The sequence below is a fragment of the Indicator indicator genome, chromosome 11, assembly GCF_027791375.1.
Source record: "Indicator indicator isolate 239-I01 chromosome 11, UM_Iind_1.1, whole genome shotgun sequence".
Taxonomy (NCBI): domain Eukaryota; kingdom Metazoa; phylum Chordata; class Aves; order Piciformes; family Indicatoridae; genus Indicator; species Indicator indicator.
The window spans coordinates 22,505,045-22,533,042 of NC_072020.1; the positions used below are offsets into that span (position 1 = coordinate 22,505,045).

The 27,998-nt window shown below is 36.2% G+C and overlaps 1 protein-coding gene across 6 annotated transcripts in view; it reads right to left on the minus strand.

Annotated features, from left to right (window-relative positions):
- Positions 1–27,998, minus strand: part of DGKB (diacylglycerol kinase beta) — a 298,275-nt gene that overhangs the window by 182,032 nt on the left and 88,245 nt on the right. For all 6 annotated transcript variants that reach the window (XM_054385164.1, XM_054385162.1, XM_054385161.1 and 3 more), the window contains 4 exons: positions 24,955–25,029; positions 11,673–11,758; positions 9,265–9,354; positions 5,874–6,034 (listed from right to left, as the gene is read on the minus strand). In XM_054385164.1, coding sequence (XP_054241139.1) covers positions 5,874–6,034; positions 9,265–9,354; positions 11,673–11,758; positions 24,955–25,029 — 412 coding nt within the window. The remainder of the gene's footprint in view (positions 1–5,873; positions 6,035–9,264; positions 9,355–11,672; positions 11,759–24,954; positions 25,030–27,998) is intronic.

Here is a 27,998-nt window from a genome sequence, read left to right on the forward strand (position 1 = left end):
CCCCTTGCAGTCCTTCTGGCCAGACCATTAGCCAAGTGTGAACAGAGAGAATGTTTAAGCTTTTAAGATATATAACAGCAACATGACTTGGTCAAAAATATGAATTAGTTCAAAAAGTGAATGGAATTTGGCCTAAAAGGAACAAAATTGAGATGGAAATCAGAGAGATACCTAATCAGTCACACTTACAGCACTATCTAGTTAAACACAGTAGTTGCTAGTATAAGCTTTACAACTGCTGTCTGTAAATACTGATCATTACTATATCATTTGGCTTACCATTACACCTTGAACACTTTCACTGATACCTGGGAACTGCTTTCATTTTAGAATAGTATCTACTGTTTCACCAGTGGGAAGGCTGCACTGTGCCACACTTCTTCTCTTATTTATTCAAGTCTTATTCAAGTCACGCTGGCATACTGTCTCATGAGAGTATACATATCTATCTATCTATCTATCTATCTATCTATCTATCTATCTATCTATATCTGTGGGTTGAGTTGGAGGATGTTTTGTCTTTGATCAGTTGAAGCTTTAGTTTGGGGGTAGTTTTGAGGTTTTTGCTTTTTTTTTAAGTTCAAGCCCTGAACTGAAACATTATTACTGAATTTTATGAAAATATTTCTGTATGTTGATAACATGCTACAAAATTGTTTAGTGAAGGGTTTGTTTGTTGTTTTTTTTTTAATACAGACATTGAAAATAGCTAGGATAAAATAAACCAGATGTACAGGGTTATTACAGTACACAAGCTTGTCTGAAGTAACTCTCCACAGACACATGTAGGTCCACCATTAATGGTAATCACTGGAAAGCTTGAAGTAAGTTAAATTGGGTTATCCATGGGGAAAAGGCTAACCATGACAAAAACTCTGTGCACAAGCCAACACACTGTCTACACACAGAGTAGACAAAGTTATAAACTATTAGTTTAGAGCCTCAGCAAGCTGGCTGAATGATGTGACATGGATGAAATTCCATTACTGCAACAACTGCAGAAATGCATTGCAAGCCCACTGTCTAGAGTACAGTCTGTGAAAACATACCATGACTAACATTATTGAACTCTGTCTTTGATGACCCCTGTGATAATATCAACCTAGTGCACGAAGGGATGACTACTAAAGCAGGTTCTGTAGATTATGGGGAAAAGAACTTATTTTCTCCAAAATACTTCAGTAATTGTACTTGTCTCTTTCTGACAGTTGGCCTGATGTTTTCTGCCTCTATCATGTCTGCTTATCTGTCCTCCAATATTATCAGTTCTGTTTGCCAAGATCACCGATCCTGACTTTCCAAGCTAAGCTTCCACTTACAGCTGGCCTTACTATATTCTTATGGAGTATTTTTTTGTTTGGGTTTTTCTAGGGGGAGGTGTTTTTGTTTTTTAAAGCAAATATGACTTGACTAATTTAATACACATTCTTCTTGGATATTTAGCTTGTTTCAGTGACTCCAGTATTATTGGGAAGCAGATGGAGTTTCTCTCCTGGTATCTTGCCATCTTGACAGAATGATGGATGTGAGCACTTGAAAAATCTTTATCTTATCCTGCATTGCTCTTAGATATTTTCTAGCTCCTGCTTTGAAACTGACACACAGCTTGGAATAAGCTTTTTTGTGGTTCTCCCATGCTTTGTGCTTCTATCAGGTTGAACATTGCAAATACTGGTTCAGCTACTACATCTCACTTTTTCCCTTTTGCTTACACATAATATAGTACATATATTTATAGTACATATATTTATGTACATATCAGAGCTCCAAGACTGCTGTAGCCTTTTTTGGCTTGAACATACTAATCAAACTTTCCACATACACATGCTACTGTTAAACATTCCTTTTCAACTTAGTGCATCATTTCCCCATCCAGTGGGTAAACTGCCTTCTGCTTGCTGACTATGATAAACTAACCAGATTTGTAAATGAGAGGGAGAGAGCACTGAATGCCACACTCAGCTTCAGCGAGGTTTTGTATGCTACCACAGTATTCTTGTACCCCAGTTGGGATATTATGATCTTGATTAGTGGAAAATAACTTTAAAACACAGACTAACTAGATGAGTTATCTCACAGGCTAGAAGTCTTGAAGGAGCCTGCAAGTACGTATGACAAAGTTATCAAGGCGACAAAGTCAGGCTCATCACAGTGATGGCAAAATTAAAGACACAGAATGTAAGTTGAAATAAGAGAGATTGGGACTTGATAGAAGGAAAAAATTCTTCATCATAATGACAGCCAAGCACCAGAACAGGATGCACATAGAGATTGTGCTATCTCCATTCTTGGAGGTTTGTAAGACCCAGATCGATAAAGCCCTGAGCAATGTGACCTGTTCTCATAGCTGACTCTGCTCAGAACAGGTGATCGGAGTAATGACATCCCACAAACTTTTCCAACCTGAATTATGGTCCTAAAGCAGCAAGAGTCCCATGTCAATCACAATTTTACTGAATTTTATTCCCCCAGCTATTCTAAGGGTACATTGAGATTGTTGGTTGTCAAATACCATTTCTGTCTTACTGTTACAACATTCATACAGCAGGCTCTGTTCATATTGGATTAGAGGCAGTGCTTGTTACGCATCAGGAATCTACAAAGACAAGGAGCAATGGGTACAAGCTAGAACACAGGAGGTTCCACCTCAACATGAGGAGACACTTTATGGTGAGGGTGATGGAGCACTAGAACAGGCTGCCCAGAGAGGTTCTGGAGTCTCCTTCTCAGAAGGCTTTCAAAACCTGCCTGCATGCATTCCTGTGCAGCCCTAGAGGCTCCTGCTTTGGCAGGGGGGGTTAGACTCAATGATCTCCAGAGGTCCCTTCCAACCCCTAACATTCTGTCAGGCAATGTGCAGTATGTTGTAGGTTACCATTAGTGTTCGCAGTGCTTTGGAGAAACACTAAAATTAAGATGGTGTAATTCCATAATTCCACTGGGTGTAAGTTTCTGCACATAGGCAGGAAGAATCACCTAAGAAAAACCCAGATATGAAGTAGTGGTTCTTCAGAAGGGTGTCTGAAACTAACAGTGAATCACAATATGAATAAAGAAATTCACACTAATATTAAGAATGCTAATTTTGCTTAATAAAGGTAAGACCTGTATTAACTCCACTTTTCATTCAGTGCTGATAAGACATCAAAGGCAGTATTGTGTTTAATTTGGAGCACTGTGGTTCCAAAGAGATATGAACAAGAAGGAGTAATAGGATTGAATTCTCAGGTTTTATCTGAGCACAGATAAAAACGACACATATGATCAGATATCTAGAAAACATTTTCTGTGAGGAAACGCTGAAGAAATTTGAGATAGAGAGCCTATGGTATACAAGACTACAAGATGATCTGATAGGTCTCCTAGTAGGCAATAACTAGTTTAACAGAGGAATGGAATAATTTGTTTTCATTCTCCACTCTGTGGAACAAAATGACCTGGGCCCAGACAACACCAAGACTATTCAGATTATATATAGCAAGGGAATTTCAAAGTAAAGACAACAATGTAATACAGTAGGTCATCTTTATACTGTAGGTCATTTCTTTTTCCTGTTTTTTTTTTGGGGGGGAGGGGAATTTCTAGAGACAAGCTAGATAAGCATGTCAGGAATTAGCCAAGTGCCACAGACCCTACCTTAGGGAGACGAATGGATAAATGACTCAGTGATTTTCTATAGTTCTGTGAATAACATCATCAATGATATCAATCCTTTATGCTTTCTCTTAGCATAACACTGGAGGCAGCTCTAGTACTTTTTTTTGCTATAGGGTTAACTCCAGTTACGTTCTTGGGTATCAGAAGCTATGGAGTGGTGTGCAGCATGGTGGTACGCTGTTGTTTTTTAATTCAGCTATTTATCAAAGTTTGCATTCAGCACCATGTGCTGAAAACAATTTTGCCATTATGGAATTAGGTTTACTTCAGTTGTAGCCAAGTTTGAGTACTTTGCCTAGTTACAAACATCTTCCTTGTCTTTTGAAGAGTTATTATGAATGCTATCTAATATATGAATTACACAGTTGCAGCAAGTCTAAAATCTAATTGCTGATTTTCTTCATTAGCTTTGTCTGATTCATGCCAAAAAAACCTGAGAAACAGCTATATTATATATTGTCATATGCAACAAATTGGGCAGATCTTCCTCCTTCAAAGATTTGCTTTGACCATTTTAGAAGCTTTTCTCAATACAACATATTGTACTGTCCATTCCTGGTACAATTTTCTAGGGCTCACACTTATACTATATGAAGTTTACTGTTATTAAATTAATGAATTTTTAACTGAAAATTGTCTTCTGCTTGTCCATGGAGGCTGAAGTATAGAGCAGAATTTGCTAGCTTCCTGAAGTATTCTGCAAGCAATTTACACTGTCCTTAACATTATCATGTTCTTGCCACTGTATAATTTCAGTTCAACTTTTTTTTTTTTAATGCAATTCTGTTTTCTTCCTTTGAAAAATGCTAAAGGATTCTTTGAAGCCTAGCACATTCACAGATGTCCCAGTATCTACTTGGCATTCAATTTCCTGTTTCTGTGCTGTGTCTTTACATGTGGTAGTACTCAACATTTTACAAACCATTTTAATTGCACTGTATTAATACATAGGTGTAAAATTTCATCCCTCCTCCCCTTAGTATAACACAATTATTTTCCTTCTTCATCTGTGAGCTTTAGCTTTAACACTGTCTTTGACAAACACACTGAGTATGTGCAGCTGAGCTGGGTATTTGCTGTTATCCTGGGGGTTTTTTAACTGTAACCAAAGATTTTCCTTTGCAATTTCTCCCATATTTATGAAGTTAATTTTGCACTAATTTTGGTGCACATACTTTGCATTTATGTATTTTTGTATACTAATTTCTGCTATTTCTGTTGCACCCTAGATGTTCTCTGCACTTGCTTTGAACAACAGAGACTAAAATCCAAACCAGACTCAAAACCAATTTCTTATTAATTAAATACCTTAACCTCAGGGAGACCTGATTGTTTTTTTCAGCATTTGGAATGACGAAGTACAGTAAGCAAAGGAATGTTTTTATAGGAATAGATTGTCTCTACAAGTTGCTGATTGGCACTATGTAAAAATTACAGCATTGCCATTCATAGGAAAAACTTTCATCAAGCACTGCGGCAGAACTTTTTAATGCTGAAGTACAGTGAACAAATGAAATAAGCATGCATCCTTGATTTTTTGGATTTACAATGTTGTACGTAATAATTCTTGTTAAAATCCTTTTCTGTAGCATTTTGAGATACCAGATTGCAGAATTAGATATTCTGTAAAAGTGGGTAATGCGAAACCATAGAGAAGCACAAGCTGGGATGCAATTTCCAGGACTCAAAGAGCTTCTTAAATCCCCTTTCCTCATAACTCATTCTAATTGTGAATATCTTCATAAGACAGAACCAAGAAGATATTTGTGAAGTTTTTTTGTATTATTCTTTTACTTTATTATTTAGAACAGCCCTGAAAACATAAAGAATGACACTACCCTTTTAAACAGTTTAGATTATGTGAATACTAATGGGAAAGGTTACTTAAAAGTCTTATTAAGTGATTAGTTTTCCTTCATAGTTTTAAAGGACCTTCACAATGACAATATAAATTTAGTGCAATGGTTTCTCATGAACTATTAGGAACAACACAAATATCTTCTTTATAGATGGGAAGGTAGAAGGTCCTGAAAAATAATTCTGGTTTAATGTGCAGAAGTAAATTTATGTAAATTGCTGTCAGTCATCTGTGTATTCATTTCACCAGCAAAATAACATTATAAATGATCTGTAGCCAACAATTCTTCACTTGCAGACATGCAATGCAAATATTTATTCAAAACAGAAAATCACTTAAGGATAAGCATAAGTCTTACCACACCAATAGAAAAGTAGTTATTGATGATGTTGTAAGGCACTGGGTCTCCTTTCTCATCTTTATCGTTGGGTATTACTTCAAATTTCCACCTGTCCAGCAATATCTCTGAGCTGTTCTCAATGTCTTTTAAGATCTTTATTAGATTCTCACCTTCATAACCTAGCAAAACATGAAAACAGTTATTTAATCAAGCATAATAAAGTTTCATTCCATTTTCTTTTTCTGTCTAAATGAGTAGTTGTATGGGGATCTGAGCAACCTGATCTAGTTGAAGATGTCCCTGCTCGTTGCAGTGGAGGTTGGACTAGATGACCTTTAAAGGTCTCTTCCAACCCAAACTATTTAATGATTCTATGACTTGGAAAAATGAAAGCTATGCATAAAAGACCTGAAAAGCATGGCTGTGAAGGACTGCCAATTTTCCAGCACATGTCATTAAAAGGAGTACAAATGCAAAGCTGATTTCTCCACTCAGCTAATTTAATGTAAACTTAGATTAATTCTACAGATTTCACTGGGTATCAGATTTATACTTGAAAAAATTATTTAATCTTAAAAACTGTCAATCCTTTGAATTTTCCAAGCAATTAAAGTAGTTATTAAAACCCCTACAATTATCTTTTGCAAAATGTTCTATGAAATTCATATTAGGATTTGAAATAATTTCATTTCAAAATGTATGAAGAAAGGCATACAGTTGGCCTGTCTGCTTAAAGTCTAACAAGAGACTGAAAAATTAAGAGATGCCTACATTTTTCTTGATTGTTTGTATGTGGTTTAGCATAACAAACCCGAAATTTGAAATCCATAACTCATGGCTTATCAGCAGAACTAACATTTTTCCACCTTTCAGCAACATATTTATGAGCCTCATCATGCTCTGTCAAGATCTTACTTTTACTTGCCAAGAAGCATTCGCATGTCTTTAGGTAATCAACTACTAGTAGTACTTCACTACGCTGTATATTGAACAGTAGAAAACTTGTTAGGCATTTCTGAGTATACACAACCTACAGTACATGTGTGCACACATAAATGGTGTGGGTATTTTACTAAGTGACATTACCAGCTCTGAATGCTATTCAAACTAAATGACTAATAGATACTTGTGTTTAGTTTAACACAGCCTTTATCGCCTTTATCCTACACCACAGAAGTGAGGGGGAAAGTAACACACACAAAAAACTCTGGGCTGATATAAGAGTTTGCTGAATAAATGAGATAATAATAATAGTAATACAATGCAGAATTTCCTTAGCCTATCTGCAGAAAAAGCACAGCAGAAAGCAGCAGCAAGCAGAAGCAGAAGCGAGCTAAAAACCCAAGCCAGGAAGCTACTTCCCAGCCATCCCTCCCTTGCCCACTGCCATCTCAGCAGAAGAGAGCCAACACCCTAAACCCCAGAACCCAAAAGCAGCAACTAGAACAAGAAACCTTTCATGTTACAATCTGAACTTCAAGCCCCATAACAGTTTGCTCAAGCCAGCACTTTCATTTTGAAGCTGGCATGAGGCAGGATGGTTTTGAATAACAGCACCAAATATTCATTTTAACTCATGACAATACTGAAGATCTGAGAACTCATTGCTTCCTCAAATCAGAAACAAATTTTCATATACAAGCAATATGTACTTCCTGAGTCATGAACAGTTTTAGCAAGAAAAGCTATTCAAAGCCTCCCTGCTCAAAAGCCATTGCTGAGGTATTTCTTGATTGTATAGTAGGTTTTTGTTAGTTGCTGCAAACCATCACTTAACAGCAGCATGCACAATGCCATTTGTTTGCATCCTTGAGATCACACATCAGCAATTTAGTTTCTGTAAGCCCTGTCTTCTCTCCCATCTCTAGAAGTTACAGAAAATCTGTTATTGCATTGTTTACCACAATGTAACTGGGCAAAGAATGATGAAAGGCAGAATATTTTCATACTGTCTTTTCCTACTACAGTCCAGACGGAATCATGCAAAAGGGAAGGTAAATAAATAAAAATGAGGGGAAGGACTGATCTTAACTAATGTAATTGAATTGTCTCATTGACCCTGCTTAGAACATGATTTTGGACTAGCAGCTTCCTCTGAATCCTTCTCCTTTCCAACCTGAATTATGCTATGACTCTATGAACTGTTCGGAAAGTGAAGAAAGGCTGATTTCATTGGGTTTTGTTTGGTTAATTTAGGTTTCTCCTCCCCAACTGTATGCAAATAAACAATCACCAGTCATGACAGAAAGTAAAGAAGGTTCTGAAATGATTTGACAGAACATCATGCTTAAGAAAGTTCTACAGCATGGAAACTACTGAGAATTTGTTAAAGACTACCTGGTAACAAGGCAGACATCTAGAAAGAAAACTTGCTATCACAGAATGTTAGGTGTTGGAAGGGACTTTGAAAGATCATCTAGTCCAACTCCCCTGCCAGAGCAGGATCACCTACACAGTGGGTCACACAGGAAGGCATCCAGGCAGGTTTTGAATGTCTCCAGAGAAGGAGACTCCGCAATCTGCATTGGCTGCTGTTCCAGTGTTTTGTTATCCTCACAGTGAACATTGCCATCATGAGACAGAAGAAGGAAGAGATATCTACAAAGACTGAGAAGTTCCAAACATACAACGTATCTACTGAAACAACTGGCTGTGAGCCCACAAACCGACATGCTTTCAATCAGAGACTGGGACTTGCCTAAGATTTTCTTTTTTGTCTCCTTCAAATTATCCTGTAATGCAAATCCTGAATGGAAATAAATTATTGCAGGAGCTAAAAGGTAGGCTCCATACATGCAGGGATGTTTGCAAATAGTATTAAAGGTTTGACTTTACATATATTCTCCTTTCACCATTCTTTGCCTTCTCATTGCCTGAAAAATGGCACCATAGCACTTACTGTCTGGAATATTCTGAAGGAAAAGAGAAGGGGAGTGGATCAAGGAACTAGTCTGAAGCTGAGACATTTGTCACTTAATATTTCTTAACATTAAAAAAAATGAAACCACCCCCAACCCATTACTAGCTGTTTTCAGTAACCCTTTCAGAACATTCTCAATTAAAATCCATTAAAGAATACTCCCTTTATAAGGTATTGATCAAAGAAGTAACTGCAATAAAGATGGTAAAAAGCCAACCAAATACTTATATATAACTCTCATTGAACCTTGGAGCCTTTTTGGTGTCAGCAGAAGCTACAAAAAAAGGTATGAAGACTGATTACAACTCTTAATATCTATAAAATCGTTCATATAACATTTACTGATAGCTAATTCCCAAAAAAGGAAAGGTGGCAATGACTCTTTATATATTATAAAAAAGAAAACCAAATGTTGAGAGTGGAATTTGATGCAAAAGTTACTCTTTTTCCTTTTAATTACATAATGAATTGTATTTTAATTTTGTTTACCTCCTCCCCATCTCAGACACCTTGCTAAATCATTGCCAGTCCCAAGAGGCAGGATAGCAACTGGAGGATGCTTAATCAAGTTTGCTTTCTCTGTGAATAAAGAAGGAAAAAAACACAACTAATGAACAAAAAAGTCTGATTGTTTGGTACTGATACAGTAGCTCTGTTGGGTTCTGTTTCAGTGAAAGACATCACAGTGATACACGTTTTGTATATGAGATTATGCTGCCTGCTTAGCAACAAGCATTTCACCAAGCCACTCCATTATGCAGACCCTTCTCCAGTCAATATTCAATTCTTAATCCTAATTTACTCAATTGTTATCACAAAGACTTTTGTAACCCATGGATGTGATAAACATTCCCAAACAATTGTACCAAAGATCTTTCCAAGACTGAACATACTGTGTTCACTGTTGCTTTCAGCTCTGCCATTCCCAGCTATGAATGCTAGAGAGCAATAGTTAACAAGCACAAGTAAGGAGATTAATCTTAAACCAAATTTGTGTTTAACTGCATACTCACTTGGATTTGTGTTTATACAGAAGAACCATTAACCAGAACTCCTTGGAATCAACATGAGTGATTTGCCCATCAAGAATTAAATCTATTTGAAATGAGCATTGGTCTATCTGATGAAGTATCTAAGTCAGTATTTTGTATTTAAGAAGTAATGCTTTGAAATATACTAATTTAGTGTCTTTTGACTCTTTACTGGTACTTTTCTAGCATTTCAAGCCAAAATATCTCTGTTCAAAATCCAATGGGAAAAACTCTTCTCAGCTAATACAGCTTTTCTGAAAGCTGGAAGTGGGGCAGCTATCCGCCAGGTATAATATTTCAAATATGTAATTTGTCCAAACTCCCCATTTAATTGGAATGGACGTGGCAAGGGACATATCATTTATCAGTTTCTCACATCAACACTTTAGGAAGGTTTCACATTCACAATATCAGTGTAAAAAAAAAAGAAACAACAAAAAAGTTTAAAAGTCTCAAACCAGGGGAAGAAAGCTTTTGTTTAGTTTTTCGTTTACTGTTTGGGTTTATTTTTATTTTTAAAATTTTATTTCATGTTTTTATTTCTCTTTCCTTTTTTTTTCTTTTTTTCTTTTCCTCTTGCTTTGCTCTCTGCTAAGATAATTTGTATATCAGGAGATCAGGAAAGAAAAGATCAAACCAGTTAAACGTCTGTTTCTCGAAACAGGTGATTTCTTAAACTTTCTACACCAAAGGGCTTTTGTATGCTAAAATGCAGCATGGAAAAAATCTACTTGCTGTGCCTATCAAACAACCAGACCCCAGACCCCCTAAATAATTTCTTAGTTTGCACTAAAAAAAAATCTGTTGCAGAAGACAAATCAGCCTTTTTTTCCCCCTCTCCCCAAATTATGCCACTGAAAGAAAATGTAACTGCATGACATTCTAGACCTCATGAAGTGAGTTCTAATGTGATGACACAATTAACAGCTGCAAAACTTCACCTCTTCAAGTTTAGGCAAAACACTTGATATTTATGTACACTGACTTACAACTTTGAAAGCTATTTAAGGGTTACAAGCAACAGCTTGCATTTGGGAAAAAAAATAATAGGTTGTTTTCTCTGGTTTGGTTTTGGTGGAGTTTTGTTTGTTTGTTTTAGTTCTGTTTTGTTTTAAATCAAGACAAGAAATATCTTTTTGCTATCATCCATTCCTTCATGACTTTTACTTTTCATTGAACTTGAACATGTTTTCTGGTCCTCACCTCCCATAAAGCACAGGCTTTCAAACATTCTTCACCTAAACTTTCAGTTGACCTCTCTTCATTTTCCTAATTTGCACTGTCATGCATTCCTCTTTTTTCTGCAGCCTCACTAATGCCAAATAAACAACCACATGGTGTGGAAGATGTTCTCCCTAGTAAGCCTTGAGACGTTTGTAGTATCTTGACCCCTAGGCCTTCATAATGATTGGTACTGGGGACTTTATGGCCAACTGACAGAAAGAACTCCCAAACTAAATGGCTAATATTCCATACCAGAGATAATGGGCTAATAGATGGTAGACAAAAATTTGGCAAGTGAAAAAACTAATTGAGCAAAGGTAAATGTTCTTAAAAGAATAAACTTCCATTTAATTTGGTTTGGGATAGAAACTTTCAACTGAAATTAAAATAGATTGATTCAAATTCCTTGATGTTTGGAAATCCAGAGGGCTACAAACACTAAGCATATCTAGGGATTTTGAATATTCTTTACGATGTCAATATTCTTAAAAATAATCATTTCCCCAAAATGAACAAGCTCTTGTTTTAAGTATCTGTATGAACAAGCTGTTATTTTAAATAGCTGTCTGCATTCTTTGGCATATAGGAAGCAGTAAAATGAAAACATGAGTCCAAGATAATTCTGTAAACGCTATTGATTACCTATGCAATCCAAAATCCAGCCTACTGTTCCATCTCCACCACATGCTAGTACTCTGAACTCAGCAACATCTCGGAAAAAATTTAACCTAGAAACAGTAAACAAAGAGATCTGTTTAATTATCACAAATGTATTGTACATTATGCAAACATTTTACGGTTTAAGACATTTCATTTAACAGTACACGGCAAGTGAAGACTTGAAATAATCACCTCTGCTCATGCATTCATTTTTTAGACAAACACAATCCAACATGGTATTATTTGAAAAGTTTAATATGAAATGTCAATTCAAGAGTTATTATGGTACACTAATACTAGAAATAGCCTGCACTTGAGGGTTAATCCAAATCCTTGTCTCAGTTCAAATCTTGTTTGAAACTATCATCAGAAAACATTATCTGTTTACCTAAGTGCAAATGGATATTTATTCCCTCAAGAGAAAAAAAAAACCTCTAAGGTGGGTAAATTATTAGCCACAACATTTCTTTGTGAGGTGCTATAAAAAGCATATGAAAACTGCGTATTTCTGGTTAGTACAACAACACATAATGAGCTGAACATGTTGTGGTTGATAAGAACGACTTTGCACCATGGTTTAATACAAAATGAGAAAGCACCAGTTTGAATGCACCCATTCCATCATCCTTCAAACCATATTTTAAAACTGAAATATCTTTGGCATTATGAAATATCTTGGCCATTACTGCTTCCACATCCATTGAGTCCTGGACAGTATTACCACATATTATTATCCACTTCATTCAATATGAGTGTTCCATGCTGCTGAAAAGTGAGGATGTATTAAAACAGTTCTAAGTTGCAATATTTTTAATTCAAAAGCATCTTTTCAGGAGAGCTTCTGATACACAAGCTGCTGAATTTATATACACACATATATATGTGTGTGTGTGTGCCTATCTATATATATGAATGTATATGAACATTCACCTATATTCTCTTCATTAGTGTCACAGACATCTTAATGTATATCATTCTATATTCTAGTGAGCACACCTGATTTCCAGTCTGCAGTCTCCTAATAAATGCACAACTAGTGCATTGCACACAAAATCTTAAATACAAATAAATACATACAATAACTTGCAAGTGTTTCATTCAAGCTGTTCTCCATATCAAACTTTAATGTTGCACACAGAATGGTATTCCTGACCCTAGAAAGTTTTTTTTTTAATCCTTCTGATACTCTTTATAAAATCATGGACACATGAAAAACTACATAGTGAAAGAAAAATCATGGGAGAAGGAAATGAAAAGCATAGCAGTCAAAAATGTTATTTAAGATGTAGACTCCCACAAAACAACTACTTCTCTTAGTTTCACACCACAGATTCAAGGTTAGCAAAGTTACATAGATTTAAGACCAGAACATTGTTGTCCCACTCCCTCTAAGTTCCTCTGCTCAGAAGAGCTCTGAGACAATTTCAGGTGTCAAGTACAATGTCTGAAGTATGTTTACCCACTCTGTATTAAACTTTCCTTTACCCTTCTCACCTTTTAGGTCATATTTCACACATCCGCAGGACAAGTGCTATAGGATGCCTTCAGATCCAAAATTTCATGTGCCAAATTTGTCTGGGAACACTTAGGGAAAATATCTTCTAATAAGCATATGTGCTGAAAGACCCTCTGCTGGAAGTCACCTCCTACCACTGTAAGAGTGGGCACTGAGATATGCCCTGGTCCACAGGTGCACATCTCTGTTACTCCACAAGACCTGGCAAAGGGACAAACACCTCCCAGCTTTCCCATTTCATCCCAATGCATTGAGACACTATAAAATCAGCAGATTTAATTATATTGCTTCCAGTACTGAGGGTATTTCAGATTAATTTAAAGTCAAATTATAGTCAGAGGTGATTGCAGGGTACTAACTTCTACGAATATTTAAGCATTTCTACTACATGGAACAGATATCAAAAATTAAGCCTAGGAAAAACAAATAAACACAAAAAAATACAACCAACCAACCAACAAAAAAAAAAAAAAAATCAAAACAACAAAACCAATCCAAGACCAAAGGTACAGAGTTGATCCTAGCATTATTCCAGATAAGCAGAACATAGACTTAAACCTTATTTTCCTTCTTTTAAACAAGTGTTTTCACCATATGGCTACGAAACATTCATTCTGTTTGACTTTTTATTTCAACTTCATTGAAAAAGTGTAACTTTGGGGATAAAGTTGAAGAACCTCAAAAATACATATCACCAAAAATTATCAATAAGCTTCATTCATAATTCCCCTGGAACATTTCATATTCATATAAATTTTCCAAATAATTTCATAATATAGCATTAAGCTTACATGAATTTTCCTTTTCATAAATTTAAATATAAAAATGATATATGCATTATATAAATTCACATAATATATAGAATACATAAAGTATAATACACTGTGCATTACATATTTGCATATACAAATAGAGCGTGTGCAAATATACTGTAATAAATATAAATATTTATAAAATGAAGTTAATTTATAAAATTAAATATAGTTATATAATTAACTATGTAAATAAATCTCACTCATTGAATTGAAATGTGCAGCCTACACTAGGAGTTGAGAAGGGAACATGGTCTACTGTTTATAGGGTTTTATTCAAACTCAGTATTATAACTGTAAAAAAAGAAAATTGACAGATTTCTTAGTAGAACTTAAGGTAAAGACTAAGTATTGCTTATCAATGTTGCTTTAGCTAGTTAGTGTTTTAATAGCATCTGTTATCTCTTATCCACAGAACATTTTTATGTTTAACAAAAAATAAATTAAATTAGCAGAAGTGGTTTAAAATAGAGAAAAAAAAGAGGAAAAAAAATGGAAGTCATCATAAAGACTTTGTGCATTGTCAGACTAAGGTAAAGGACCAGAACAGAAAATTTAGTCCCATTTTCTTGAATTGATTTTTAAAATAGCATAAGAATTCCAGGTATATATAATATACATCAACTAACTTACAGTGGGTCTCAATATCTAATGTTTTATCTACTTCAAAAAAACCCACCATCGTTGTTCAACAATTAGGATGATTATGCTTTACACAGCCCAACATGACAAGTATGACATTAGGTAAAAAGGACAGATGGCCATTATATCAAAAATCTTTAGAGAAAATACATCAGTAAGCCTGACAGAAATTAAATAGCATTATGAGAAAGAGGTAAATCAGAAACTTCAAAACATGTATTTTATTGGTATCAAATTAATTTGTACCATAATTCACACAAAATCATTTAATACAAAACATTATTTTGTTGGGGTGTTGTTAATGGAAAAAATACTGCCACTAAAAAACCCCCACACCCTTATTTATGGAACAGGTAGTCTTTTATGCAGATATGATTTTTATTGACATCATAATAAAAAGCTTTTCTACGTCACTGAAGCTGGTGGAGCTGGAATGATACACCAGAACATCAGGGTGGTACAAACTGTAACCAAAGTTGCAGTCATTCTTCAATCACTTTCAAAAAGGAAACCAAAACGATTAGCAGAACTTCTAACATCTCCTACCATAGGACAAAGAAAACTCCTGATACATTTTCAAATAAAAGACGAAAAGCTATAACTATAATAAGCCACAAAACAAAAACTATTGTTGTATACTAAAGTCTTACAACAGTAGATTATATTTGCAGGGTGAACTGTTAGATGATTGTGGAAAATGAATCACTTTCCTTTCTACTGAGAAAAGAGCAGTACAACCAACAGTTCAGTACAACCAATCCCTAAATGTGGATTACAAGAGACTATTATGTTTGATTGCATTTATATCACCAGAATTGACAAGATCATTTAATTCTTGACTGATAATTGAATTCCTCTATCATTACATTGCAGCATCCTTTTTCTTCCTGTATCTACCAACTTTTCATACTCACAGGTTTTGTAAGCATCTACGTAACTCTTAGTCAGCAGTCAATAATTAACCTAAATGGGCACCATCATTAGAATGAACTGGAAAACCTATCCATAGCAATCTTCATCCTGCTATCTCCCCTGTAAATCAACTTGTTCTAGTCTTCCCTAATCCAGTTTCTTGTCTGCTAAAAGTAAAGCAAATTTAAACCACTACAGGTGGCTGATGCCAGCCCATTTTTATTTTATTTTGACAGACACAAGGATCAGAGACAGGCAAGTATAGAGTTTCTGCTGATAAATTAACAATTTCTACCTAAAAGATGGCACCTATATTTCAGCTACTTAAACTACTGCAATTCAGTGTCTCATAATCACCTCATCAAATCCCTATGCCTGAAAATAAATTATTTATTAATAAAACACAGGCTTAACTATTTGCTGCTGCATCACAAATTTATGCACAGGTAGCACCCTGACACACTCCTACATCCCCCATGCCCCCTTAATCTTATAGAAATGTTTTAGAAAATCCTGTCTCAGTCAAATTATTTTAAAATTTACGTTACAACATTTTCCACTTAGGTACCTGTTTATGTCATATCCAAAAGCAGTGCACTATGCAGAGATTTCAGGTGCTCAGTCACACAAGTTGGCATAACAGCACTGTGTGTGTGGAGGCAGAAATTGACTGCCCAGGAGGTTGTGAAGTCTCCTTCTCTGGAGATATTCAAAACCTGCCTGGATTCATTTCTGTGTGATCTGCTCTAGGTGATCCTGCTCTGGCAGAGGGCTTGGACTAGACGATCTTTTGAAGTCCCTTCCAAACCCTAACATTCTGTGATTCTGTAAAAAATTAAAACCAATAATAGCAGAGAATAATTCACTGATCTTAGCATCTCAGGATAGGTATCAGCTGAGGATAAGGTATACTGCAAATTATCACTGGATATAAAAATACTATTTAACTTGGTCAATTTGTCCACTGCAGAGAAGATCAAAGTGTGAAAAAAGGAGCACAGACCTCAGTATCTGCCTTCATTAGAGATTTTTTTTTTGAATCATCTAAATGGCAATAAAGCTACTTCAGCTCTTGTGGCTTAAAGTTGTATTTTTACTGAGCTCTTTTACAGTTACCCCTGATTAATCTGAATTCAATAGAACTTGTAAATACTTTTGTCTCACAGCTTCTTAATTTTACTACAGACAGTACATGAATTTTGCCAATTACAACACTTGCATCTAATTGTAATTAGCTGCAAAGTAGAGGACTTCAGAAGCTCTGCATTATAATTTACAGAGAAACTGTATTATTTTTTTTTGAGCTCTGTTATAGTCACAGTAATACTTATCACTTTGATAATTACAAGAGAACTAGTAGAACACTTCCATGTTGGAATACAAATTATGCTGTATTTGAATTTAGTTCACCCTCAATATCACCAATTGAAAGCAAATTGGACCCTGCTAAACTTCTATTAACAGGTTTATGCTGATGAAGGACCAATCTGATAGGTATCTCACACTTCCAGGTGAATCCTGTAATTTAGAACCTTTGTCCACTTGTGAATTCACAATGCTGGGTTTTATCTAAAATATTCAAGTCACCACTGAGTCCTCTTAAATTGTCCATAGGGAAGTGTGCCAAGCTGAAAGACAAGGCAACTGCATTGTTGCAATGTTTACTCCTTTATTATAGCGACTATATCGCTGCCATTTCGTTAAACAAAACAAATTAATCCCTGCCAAGGGGTTATTTACTTAAGAATATGAATTAAAACTAAACACAGTTTTTCCTCTTCTAGACTGCCAAGCTGAGCTTGCCATGTCAGTTAAAGTTTCTTCTATACTGTAATTCATGAGACAGTATCATAGAATGGCTTAGATTGGATAGGACTTCAGAAATCATCTACTCCAACCTCCCTACCATAGGCAGGGATGCCTCTCAATTAGACACAACTACTTAAGGTCTCAACCAACATGGCTTTGAATATCCCTAGAGAGGAGACATCCACAACCTCCCTGGGCAACCTGTTCCAGTCTCACCACACTCGTACCGAAGAACTTCTTCCTAATATCCAGTCTAAATCTACTCTCCTTCAGCTTAAAACCATTCTCCTTTGTCCTGTTGCTAAACACCCTGATGAAAAAAATCCCTCTCCAGCCTTCCTGTAGGATCCCTTTAGGTACTGGAAGGCAGCTCTAAGGTACCCTCAGAATCTTCTCCAGGATGAACAACCCCAGCTCCCTCAGCCTGTCCTCACAGCAGAGGTGTTCCAGCCCTTGGATCATCTTTGCAGCCTTCCTCTGGACTTACTCCAACAGCTCAGTAATTCCAGTGAATCATTCTAATAAAAATAACTTCCATAACTCAAATTTTTCATTGCATGAGGCAATATACTCCTCTCTTGGAATGCCTTTTTAATGTGCAAAAGTTAACTGGTAGATGCATGTATTGCAGCTGAAAATACTGTTTTCAGTTAATACTTTAAAAGACAAAGGTGGCTGCCAATTTCAAATCACAGCTTTGCTACAAACCATGAGGGCACATTTAGAAAAACAGGATCCCAGTCCTTCAATGTGTCATCACAGGAGATATTGAGTAACTACATGAATACAAGAGACATCTTACTGTCAGGTACCCAACACTGACAACAGTGGCCCATATAACATACTTCACACTCAATTATACCATTAATACAGAACCATAGAATCAAAGAATGGTTTGGGTTGGAAGGGACCTTTAAAAGTCATCTAATGCAATTCCCCTGCAATGGGCAGGGAAATCTGCAACTAAATCAGATTGCTCAGAGATTGATCCAAATTAAACCTGAATGTTTCCAGGTATGGGGGCTTCTACCACCTCTCTGGGCAACCTGTTTCAGTGTCTCACCACTCTCACTGCAAAAAAACCCAAGTCTTCTTTATATTTAGTAGAAATCTCCTATTTTTTAGTTGAAAACCACCACCTCTTATTTTATTGCAACAGGCCCTGCTGAAAAGATTGTCCCCATATTTCTAGTGGATCCCTTTTAAGTACTGAAATATTGCAATAAGGTCATCCAGAGCCTTCTCTTCACCAGGCAGAATGACCCCAACTCTCCCAGCCTTTCCTCATAGCAGAGGTGTTCCACTTCACCGATCATTTTTGTGGCCAAAGCCTCTGGACCTGCTGAACATGTTCACATCTTTCTCGTGCCAAGAACTCCAGAGCTGGACCAAAGTGGAGTACAGGAGCAGAATCACCTCCCTTGACCTGCTGGCCATGCTTCTTTTGATGCAGCCAAGGATATGGTCGGCCTTCTGGGCTGCGAATGCACATTGCCAAGTCATGACCAGCTCTTCATCCAACAGTAGCACCAAGTCATACTCCACAAGGCTGCTCTCAGTCCTGCAGCCTGTACTGATACTGGGGGTTGCCCTGACTCAAGTGCATGTCTTCACACATGCCCTTGTTGAATCTCATAAGGTTCACGAAGGGTCCACTTTTCAAGCTTGTCCAGGTCCCTCTGGATGCATCCCTCAGGTGTGTCGACCACATCACTCAGCTTGGTGCCTTCTGCAAATATACTGAGAGTGCACCTGATCCCACTGTCTGTCATTGATGAAGATACAAAATAGCACTGGTACAGGCCCCTGAGGGACACCACTTGTCACCAGTCTTCATCCAGACATGGAGACATTGATTATTTCCCTCCAGATGTGACCATCTAACCAATTTGTTATCCACCAAACAGTCCTCCCATCAAATCTGTATCTCTACAATTTAGGAAGTTTTGGAAGACTGTGTAAAAGGCCTTACAGAAGTCCAGGTAGATGACATCCATAGCTCTTCCTTGTCTACTGATATAGTCACTCCATCACAGGCAGCCACTAGTTTAGTCAGAGAAGACTTGCCCTTGGTGAAGCTATGCTGACTGTCTTGAATCACCTCCCTGTACTCTGTGTTGCCTTAGCACAGCTTCTAGGAGGATCTGTTCCATGACCTTTTCAGGCACAGAGGTGAGGCTAACGGTTTGGTAGCTCCCAGGGTTCTCCTTTCTACTCTTTTTAAAAGTGCATTTTGAAAAACAAGGTACAGAACGGTTTGGGTTGGCAGATAGCTTCAAAGATCACCTAATCCAATCCCCATGCCATGGGGAGGGACATTTTCACAAGATCAAGTTGCTCAAAGCTCTGTCCAACCAAAACTGAGGTCTTTCATGACTACTGCTTAAGATATACACCAATGTATTTTAGCTGTGTAGCACTATAGTCAGTACACAGCCCCAAATCATTCCAGTATAGATATAAAACAATAGAGTCAAACCTATGATCCTTGCAAGAATGAAATTTGCTTTATCTGCATTAATACCCACATTATCTCCACAATACCTTGCAGCCTTGCAGAAAAACAAATACAGAAGAATTTGCAGGGAATCTGAATCAATATATGCTGGGTAGTGGGAGGAATGAAGATGCTAGATGTCATACATTCAAAAGTAACTTAACTGTGACAGTCAAAAGCTTATTTTAGGGTGATCAAGAAAAAAGAACCAGTTCAGGAATGGGAGAAGAGCAAGTTGATAAGCAGGCTAAAGGATGTGGCAAAGGCTTTTATAACAGATTTCAGAGAGAGGCTGTGTGTGGCAAACTGACTACTGAACAATTACAATGGTTATGAGAGAGGTGAATGAATCTGGCTCACAGCTTTGGCAGTCTAGACTGAGACAGGAGTGGAAATCAGTGATATTTGCAATATTTAAACACTTTGCTATGTATACAGCAAGCACCACAGATGTCATATAAGTAAAAATATTATTAAACAGCTGTTTAAAATATATCTCTAAATCCAAGGTTTAAGTTTCACATGTGAAGACTTACTGAGTTCTCCGTATGACTGATTTATGGTGCACAAGAGTACTTCAATAATTAGGGCACAACAAACCAACCATACTTTGCTTTGCCATTCTTCGACAAAAATGTAATTAGTCCAAAGAAAAACAGAGCAGGTTCAAGGTTTTGCTCAGGAGAAAATAACTATGCAGTTATTACTGTCTATAATTTTTCTTGGTGTGTGTCTTCCCGGAATACTCTGGATATTCCAAATGTCCAACAGCAAAGAAATGCTCTAGCAGTCAATTCCAATAATCAGGGAAAATAGTGTAATTTTCAAAATAGGCCTATTGCTTTGTGATGTTATAAAGGCCCAGGTGCTGTATATTTCCAACAAAATTGCAGAGTAAGTTGTAGGGATTCAGTTTGGCTGTAAGTGGACAGAATTTAAGATTTAAAAAGCCTGTTGAGATAAATTTGTAGATAGAATTTTAAAAATACATACTCTCCAAATTAAATGCTTAAGGCAGTTACAAAGAAATGTACCTTTTGTGGATATAATGTCTATAGAGAGAATAAAAATAACATAAATTACATTTTAAATGGAGTTAAGGGAATGGGAGCCTTTTCAGAGTGACAAAGCCTCTGTGAAACGGTGACCTCTCTACAGTCATGTGGGTCTGTAGCTCAACTGCTATTCATCCAGCTATTATTTACCTCTCTGTTAGGTGAGCAATAACTGAATTTCAGATTCTTCAAGATCATTAAATCCACAATAACAGTTGTTGTCAGAAGCAGAAGACTCCTATAGAGATATAACAACCAAACAGGGAAACTCTTTTCAAAGCTAGAAACACAGGTGCTAGGCACAAATTACCCAATGGATCAGCCTGGTAATTTTCACGTCACTTTGTTAACTGTAGTCTATAACTGTGGAGTACCTTTTACGCCTGAGTTCAGCTGCAGACTTTCCAGATATCTCCAGCTCACCCATATCTCTCTACTCCCAGATAAAGATTGTCTAAACCGTTAATTATTATACCAGTGTTTAAAGTGTACTGTTGCCATTTAGCTGAGAGCTCCTTGATGTTCAGACCTCGCATCAGGTCAGTTCCCATCGTTGGAAAGGAATCAATATCAGAATGTCAGTTGCAGTGCCATTTATTTGCATCATGTACATATTTTTATATAGATTATGTCTTGACAAATACCTTAGCTTAGGCATGCTAAGAAGCTACAAGAAGTGTCTTTGTTGTTTTCCCTAGAGTTCTCCAAGTATCATCCCATCCGTTATGGAAGTAGGTGACACATCCACTTGAGTAATTGCAAATTCAGATATCAATACTAAAACTCATTGTCAATTTGTTCAAGTATTTTTCTGTTGACCTGCTACACAGCAGCATCTTTGTTAAAAAAATGCACAATAGCTGATACTATGAAAGGGGGTTGTGGCTTTCTTTAGTTTGGTTTTGGTTGTAGTTTTTTGTTTGTTTTGGGGGCAAGTTGCTTTGGGGATTTTTTGTTTGCTTGGTTTGGTTTGGGTTTTGTTTCTTTGCTTCTTTTTAAGGGAGAGGACCAAACAGGAAAACGAAATGTGTTATTTTCAGATTTCAAAGAAATTCAAATATGACCCTTCCTCATCTGAACAAAGATTATTTTAACCTTGTTCCAGCTCAGGTCTGCTATGGAGCCCTTTATTCCAACACACTGCTATGAAAGAACATGGTTATCCCACTGAAGAGAAGAATGAAAAACCTACTGACTGAACTGTTGGCTTTTTCAAAGAAACATACAACAGTTTCACAGTTCCCCTAAGAATTAGGTTTTTATTGGTCTCCTATTTCTTTTGTCTTTGTCCCTGTGATCTATACAGGAGCTAGTTCAATTTTTAACAGAAACAAACTGTAAATACTTAATCATGTTAGGCACAGATGTTTGGAACCAAAGTTATAAAACTTGTGAACGTTATCTTCTTCATTGATGACAGCAACCTATGAGAAAAATGCCATCATAAATAAAAAAAAATACTAACTTGTAGGTTAAAACAGACAGCTTGGCTCTACCAACAACATGCATATTTTACCCTGGTAATACAAAACATTCTATAGGTTGAGTAAACATGTCTGAAATCAGTATTCAAACCAAAAAATACCTCAAAAGAGACCCAATTAAAATGTATTACAATAATTATAGATGCTTTTAAATACATACACATTATGGTAATCCCTATCCACTAAATAACAGTAACCAGTATGAAGAATACAGTTTTGGTTTTCTCTGTGTTGTACAATCCCCCACTCTGTTCCATTTCAATATAAATGACACATATGGCAATATTAAATAAATGTAGCATTTTGATTGACAATCAGTATAAATGACATTATAGAGATGGATGGGTGAGTGGATGGATGGATGGATTGGCAGGTTTTATTAGGCAATCCAGCCCTTGCAGAAAGGGAAACAAGGACTGGTAAGTGAAATACAGAGTTTATTCAACTGCTCACTTAAGGGACAAATTATATGCAGCCTTTATAGCATTGCTAGAGGCAAGAAGTGATAGCAGGAGATAAACTGGAAATTTGAGATTATTCCTTTTTGCAGAATGAATTAAAAAAAAAAAATCAAAATAAGCTTAATAAAATGCAGTATGTTTGAAAATTAATTAGAAATTTCTTCAACTCTGAAGTAAAACTATTTTGATTCCTTATAGGAAAAGAAATAGAAAATACTGTACTACAAAAACCTGTCCCATTCAAAAGAGTCAAGTTTAAATCGCTTCAGTGAAGGGTTTCAGTTTGAACTTAACACTGCCCTCTTGTGCTTCTGCTTTAAAATACATTTTCCTTTGCATCACAAGGTACATGAAAATTAGAAGTCAGCAGTGGAAGGAAATGCAGTCAGTAAGTGGGGTTAGCTTTTATTTCAGTTTGGGATTTTGATTGCTCGATTTTGTTCTGTTTACAAAAGAAAGTTTCAGTAAAATAATATGAATTTGAGCAAGAATATCTCAGTTGTTTTAAAATACATCAACTGAATAGCTAATATAGCATTTTTATTATAATGTATGCAAAACAATATTGGTTACTAGCTTTGTCTCATTTGAAATTTCTTATGAATCCCAGAAGTAAGTTTCTGCAATTTTTCTCATCTATTTCCTCTATGGACTGCTACTACTTAAATTTTACATGTGTATCAAGACTAGCGTAACAAAATACAAACAAAAAATACCATTTGAGCAAGAAAACAGCATTAAGCATTAGAATTCAAGTACAGGATAACATTACATGCACGGAGGAAATAATGTATGTAATTAGTTCCATTTTTTGAGCAGGTTTTGCACCATTCTGAAGGCTGCATGCTAACTATCCTGTAGTGCAAGATATCCTGAAAATCTTAACTTTAAAAAGGACTGTGTCCAATCTTCTTTTACTTTCATCAATGCTATACACATCCCAAGTCTAACAAAATAAATGAACTGAGATCTGATGTAGAATGGTTTTAAGAGAGAACAGTTTCCTGTATATTTGGCCTTAAACCAGAAGTACTGCAGAAACTATCAGAACGTATTGTTTTCAATAATATATCCATGAATATAACTTTGCAAGGTACAAACTATGTCTATTTCTGCCTCCAAACTGTTCTCCTCCAAGTTAAAAAGAAAAAAAAAAAGTATAAACCAAAAGTATAAACTCCTAAGGTAACATAAAAAAGTATCAAACAACAGCATATACTTCCTGTCAGTGAACATATATCTCCTAAAACCCTCCTGCAACGTTTCTCACTGATTTAAAATTTCAAGTATCAGTGGCATAACTAAATAACATCCAATGTACACAAAATGATACACAGACTACATGTTCTGTCTGTTTCCCTCTACCAAAGTACACAGTACTTGAAAGGAAGACAATTTCAGGAGATAAAAGTTGGTAATGAACATACTGGATTCTCCTGTTTTCACATGAATGTAAAATAAGAAGAATCATGGAAAAAGTGTATTAGGTGAGTTACTGCCTGTCTCAGATCACACTTCAGCCCCTGTAAGAAGTCACTGCCAGCATAATATAGCCTGTCCAGTCATTTTCTGCCCACTACATCCCCAAGATTATGGAATTTTTAAGCAGTGCACAGCAACTCTAATTTGAAACAATATTCTATATTTGACATGCATAAGAATATATATCTGTAACACACACACACACACACATATATATATAACACAGACAGACATGTATGTGCTTATGTAGAAGAAATGTGCATCCTGCATGTCCATCGTTAGGGCTGCTTGGTATTTGTAACCTCAAAGTAACCCTGACATGAACTCAAGTTGCTGATACAGTAGTAAAAGCTGTGAAGAGAGAGAAATTTATCCCACAGTTCCTACAGAGTACTGCATGGTTACCAGCAAAACAAATGATATGTAGCTTCATTTATACTTGTAAACAAATAATACCACCAAATTTCTGCAGACATTCAGAGGTCTGCAGTGTTGATGCATTCAAAACATGCTATATATGCCTCAGTCTGTTCATCTGATTATGTAGCATTTTATTAAATGAGTTCCTGGTAATAATATTAACTGTAGACTTACCCTGGCATTGGTCCATTTCCAGAAAGACTATAAACTTGACGAGGATTTAAAAGGTACTGAAATTTTCTATAAATCCTGAAGAGGTAAAAGAAACAAGGAGAAAATATTTACTTACATATTTGGAATTTTTTGTTAAACTTACGAAATGATATAATTAAAGAAGGTAACATGCACTATGATTATTTGAATCATAGGTACTCATTTATACAAAACAAAGCAAATCATATTTTGAACATAGCAATTATAATTCATACATGCAATGTATTGTAGGCATAAAATCCAGTCTGAAGTGCTACAAGCAATCTACAGTTCAAATGTTGGATATAGGCATAAAAAATAGGATAAGGAGGTAAATGACACAGGAAAAGGTGAGTCAAAAAAGCACCCTGGTTCCTATTAAAATAACTCTGGTAAAGGAGAAACTTTTTCCTGAAATATATTGCTATAATTAATTATAAACCAAATTGGCTTTGCTACCCACCAAAATTTCCCCATAGGCGAAACAACATTCTGAAAAAGCAAATCTGTTGCAAACTGCATCTCCTTTGAGTTATATTTGAATGAGAAAAAATTTGAAACAATTCACAAACATTGTTTTACTTAAAATTACACATATTTTTAAATTATCTGAATAATAGGAAGCAATTTATTGATACAGCATGAAAAGCGTTGTTCTACCCCATAATAGATCCCACTTGCAAATACTTCTTTAAAAAAAGGCATTTTAAAAAATATATATTTGAGGTTACTTGTCTTAAAAATATGACATTCTGTTTCTTCATTACAAACATCAGAAATGTAATTTCCTACATTGATTACGGTGTGTTAGCTGCTTCACAGAAACAAGTAAGCATATGGAAGAGCTGGAGCACAGAATTCATAAATATATACCTGGGATCTATGCAACAGTTTAAATTATAAACCCTTTCTCTTCCTTTCTTTCTACTGCCTTAAATAAAACAGAAGCATACTATGAACTGAATTTGAAGTTAAAACGTCCACATTTTCAAATTCAGTAAAACAGAACTGTGCACGTGTGTACACTGAGCAATTTATTTTATTAATAGTAAATCACAATTTATCAGGCTGTGTGGAAGACAAGGGTGTAAGAATACCAAACACGAACAAATTCATAATTATCTCTAAAGCTGCCCACGTTTTCTTAATTTCCCCATTATTTAGTGATATCAGTTCTCTTCATAAAGCATTGTATTGAATCACAGTCACACAATCTATTCTTGATGCCATTCCTGACAGAAAAAGTCAATGTGAAATGACTGGTTTCACTTTGCAAGCATGCACGCATCATTGTCAACCACAGTGAAGACAACTAAATCAAACGCTTGACAATGTATTTATACCACAGTATACCTTCTCTTCACTTGCAGCATCTTACCAGTATAAAAGTATCCCACTTTTAATTTCCTAATTCATGTAATAAGCGTAAGTTGCTTCTCAGTGACATATAGGATTTAAGATGTTAGTCAAAGGTGCTAACTTAATTTGCAGAGCTGATCATAAGAATTTCATGAACAGTAATGTTATGAAGTCCCAAACGCTTGGAAGTTATTTGCCTAAATATTTGGTACTACATGACACACTGGACATTACCTACACTCACAAGGGTATTGTCAGGTATCAGTGAGATGATGTAAAAGCCTTCTTAATAAAGAAGGAGCTAGGTGTCTCCAGGCAAAACCCAGAAGTCCACCTGCAATAATAAAAAGATTACATGGAATCATACTTCATTCCGTCCTTATCACTAATTGGTAGCAGTTGAACACCAATATCTGATAATAATTCTATCATGATTCGCAATTAACAGATAATGCATTAAAAGTTTTTGTATCATATTTATGTATGCTAGCCTGTGTGAAAACTGTAAATTATTTGAGCCAGGGTTTAGGCTCGAGGTGAGGAGAAAGTTCTTCACGGAGAGAGTTTTTGGACGTTGGAATGTGCTGCCCAGGGAGGTGGTGGAGTCACCATCCCTGGAGGTGTTCAAGAGGGGATTGGACGTGGCACTTGGTGAACATGGTTTAGTGGTCATGAGGTCTTGGGTGACAGGTTGGACTGTGATGATCCTTGAGGTCTTTTCCAACCTTATTGATTCCGTGATTCTGTGAGTATCCATGAATGGAAACGAACCATCAAAGTGAAAGAAACTGTCTATAAATGTTTACCCTCACACCTAACTGTAACTAGATGTAACACATTCAAGATGAGGAAACGGACAGCAATTTAGCCCAGCTGTATACCTTCAGTACAAAACAGCTGACTGATACTGACAGGTCTCAGAACATCTTATTTCCACATATAAGAAAGGAATTGGGCATGGTTTCCTTGTGACTGAAGATTTGTGCTGACAAAACCATGAGCAGTGCTATGGGTAATGCCCCAGAGGACAGCTTTTTGTGATGGAATGAAATTTCATAAACCAAGTCAGTTCATGAAATTATCACTTGTCACCACCAGCTCCATCTGGCTCTTACTGCACAACACAGTCTATTAACAAACAGTTGTGCTTCTGTAACCACTTGCAGGGTTGTTCTGTGATCTGGAAAACTAAATAGATTCAACTTAAAATATATATCCTCGGAAAAGTTTCTCTATTGTTATTTTATTCTTCCTTCACTTAAATTACGTCCACGATCTCATAAAAACCTCAAAATAGCTGCTCTAGCATAACTGAGGAGGCAGAAAATTACAGGAGTGGCCAGCAGGGCTGAGGTCATCTTTAAACAGCTCTGCCCCTGAAAAAAATACTCTTGAGAGCACCCTGGGCTGAGGGAGACTGAGCTATCTTCTCAAGTCATAAGATCATTCTTTTAGTGAGACAAAAGAAATAGACAGAAACCCAGCAGCGATTCAAAACTGGCAGTGAAGTCAACTACATTAGGGAAAAATCTGTCCATAGCAATGCCTTGTGCCAACTGGGGGATACATTTTTAGTCATCTATGAAGTGACTATTCAAGACATAGTATAAGTTTCATTTTGCCCTAACAGCAGAGAAGGAGGAAGCCAAGAATTCCTCAAATTAAGA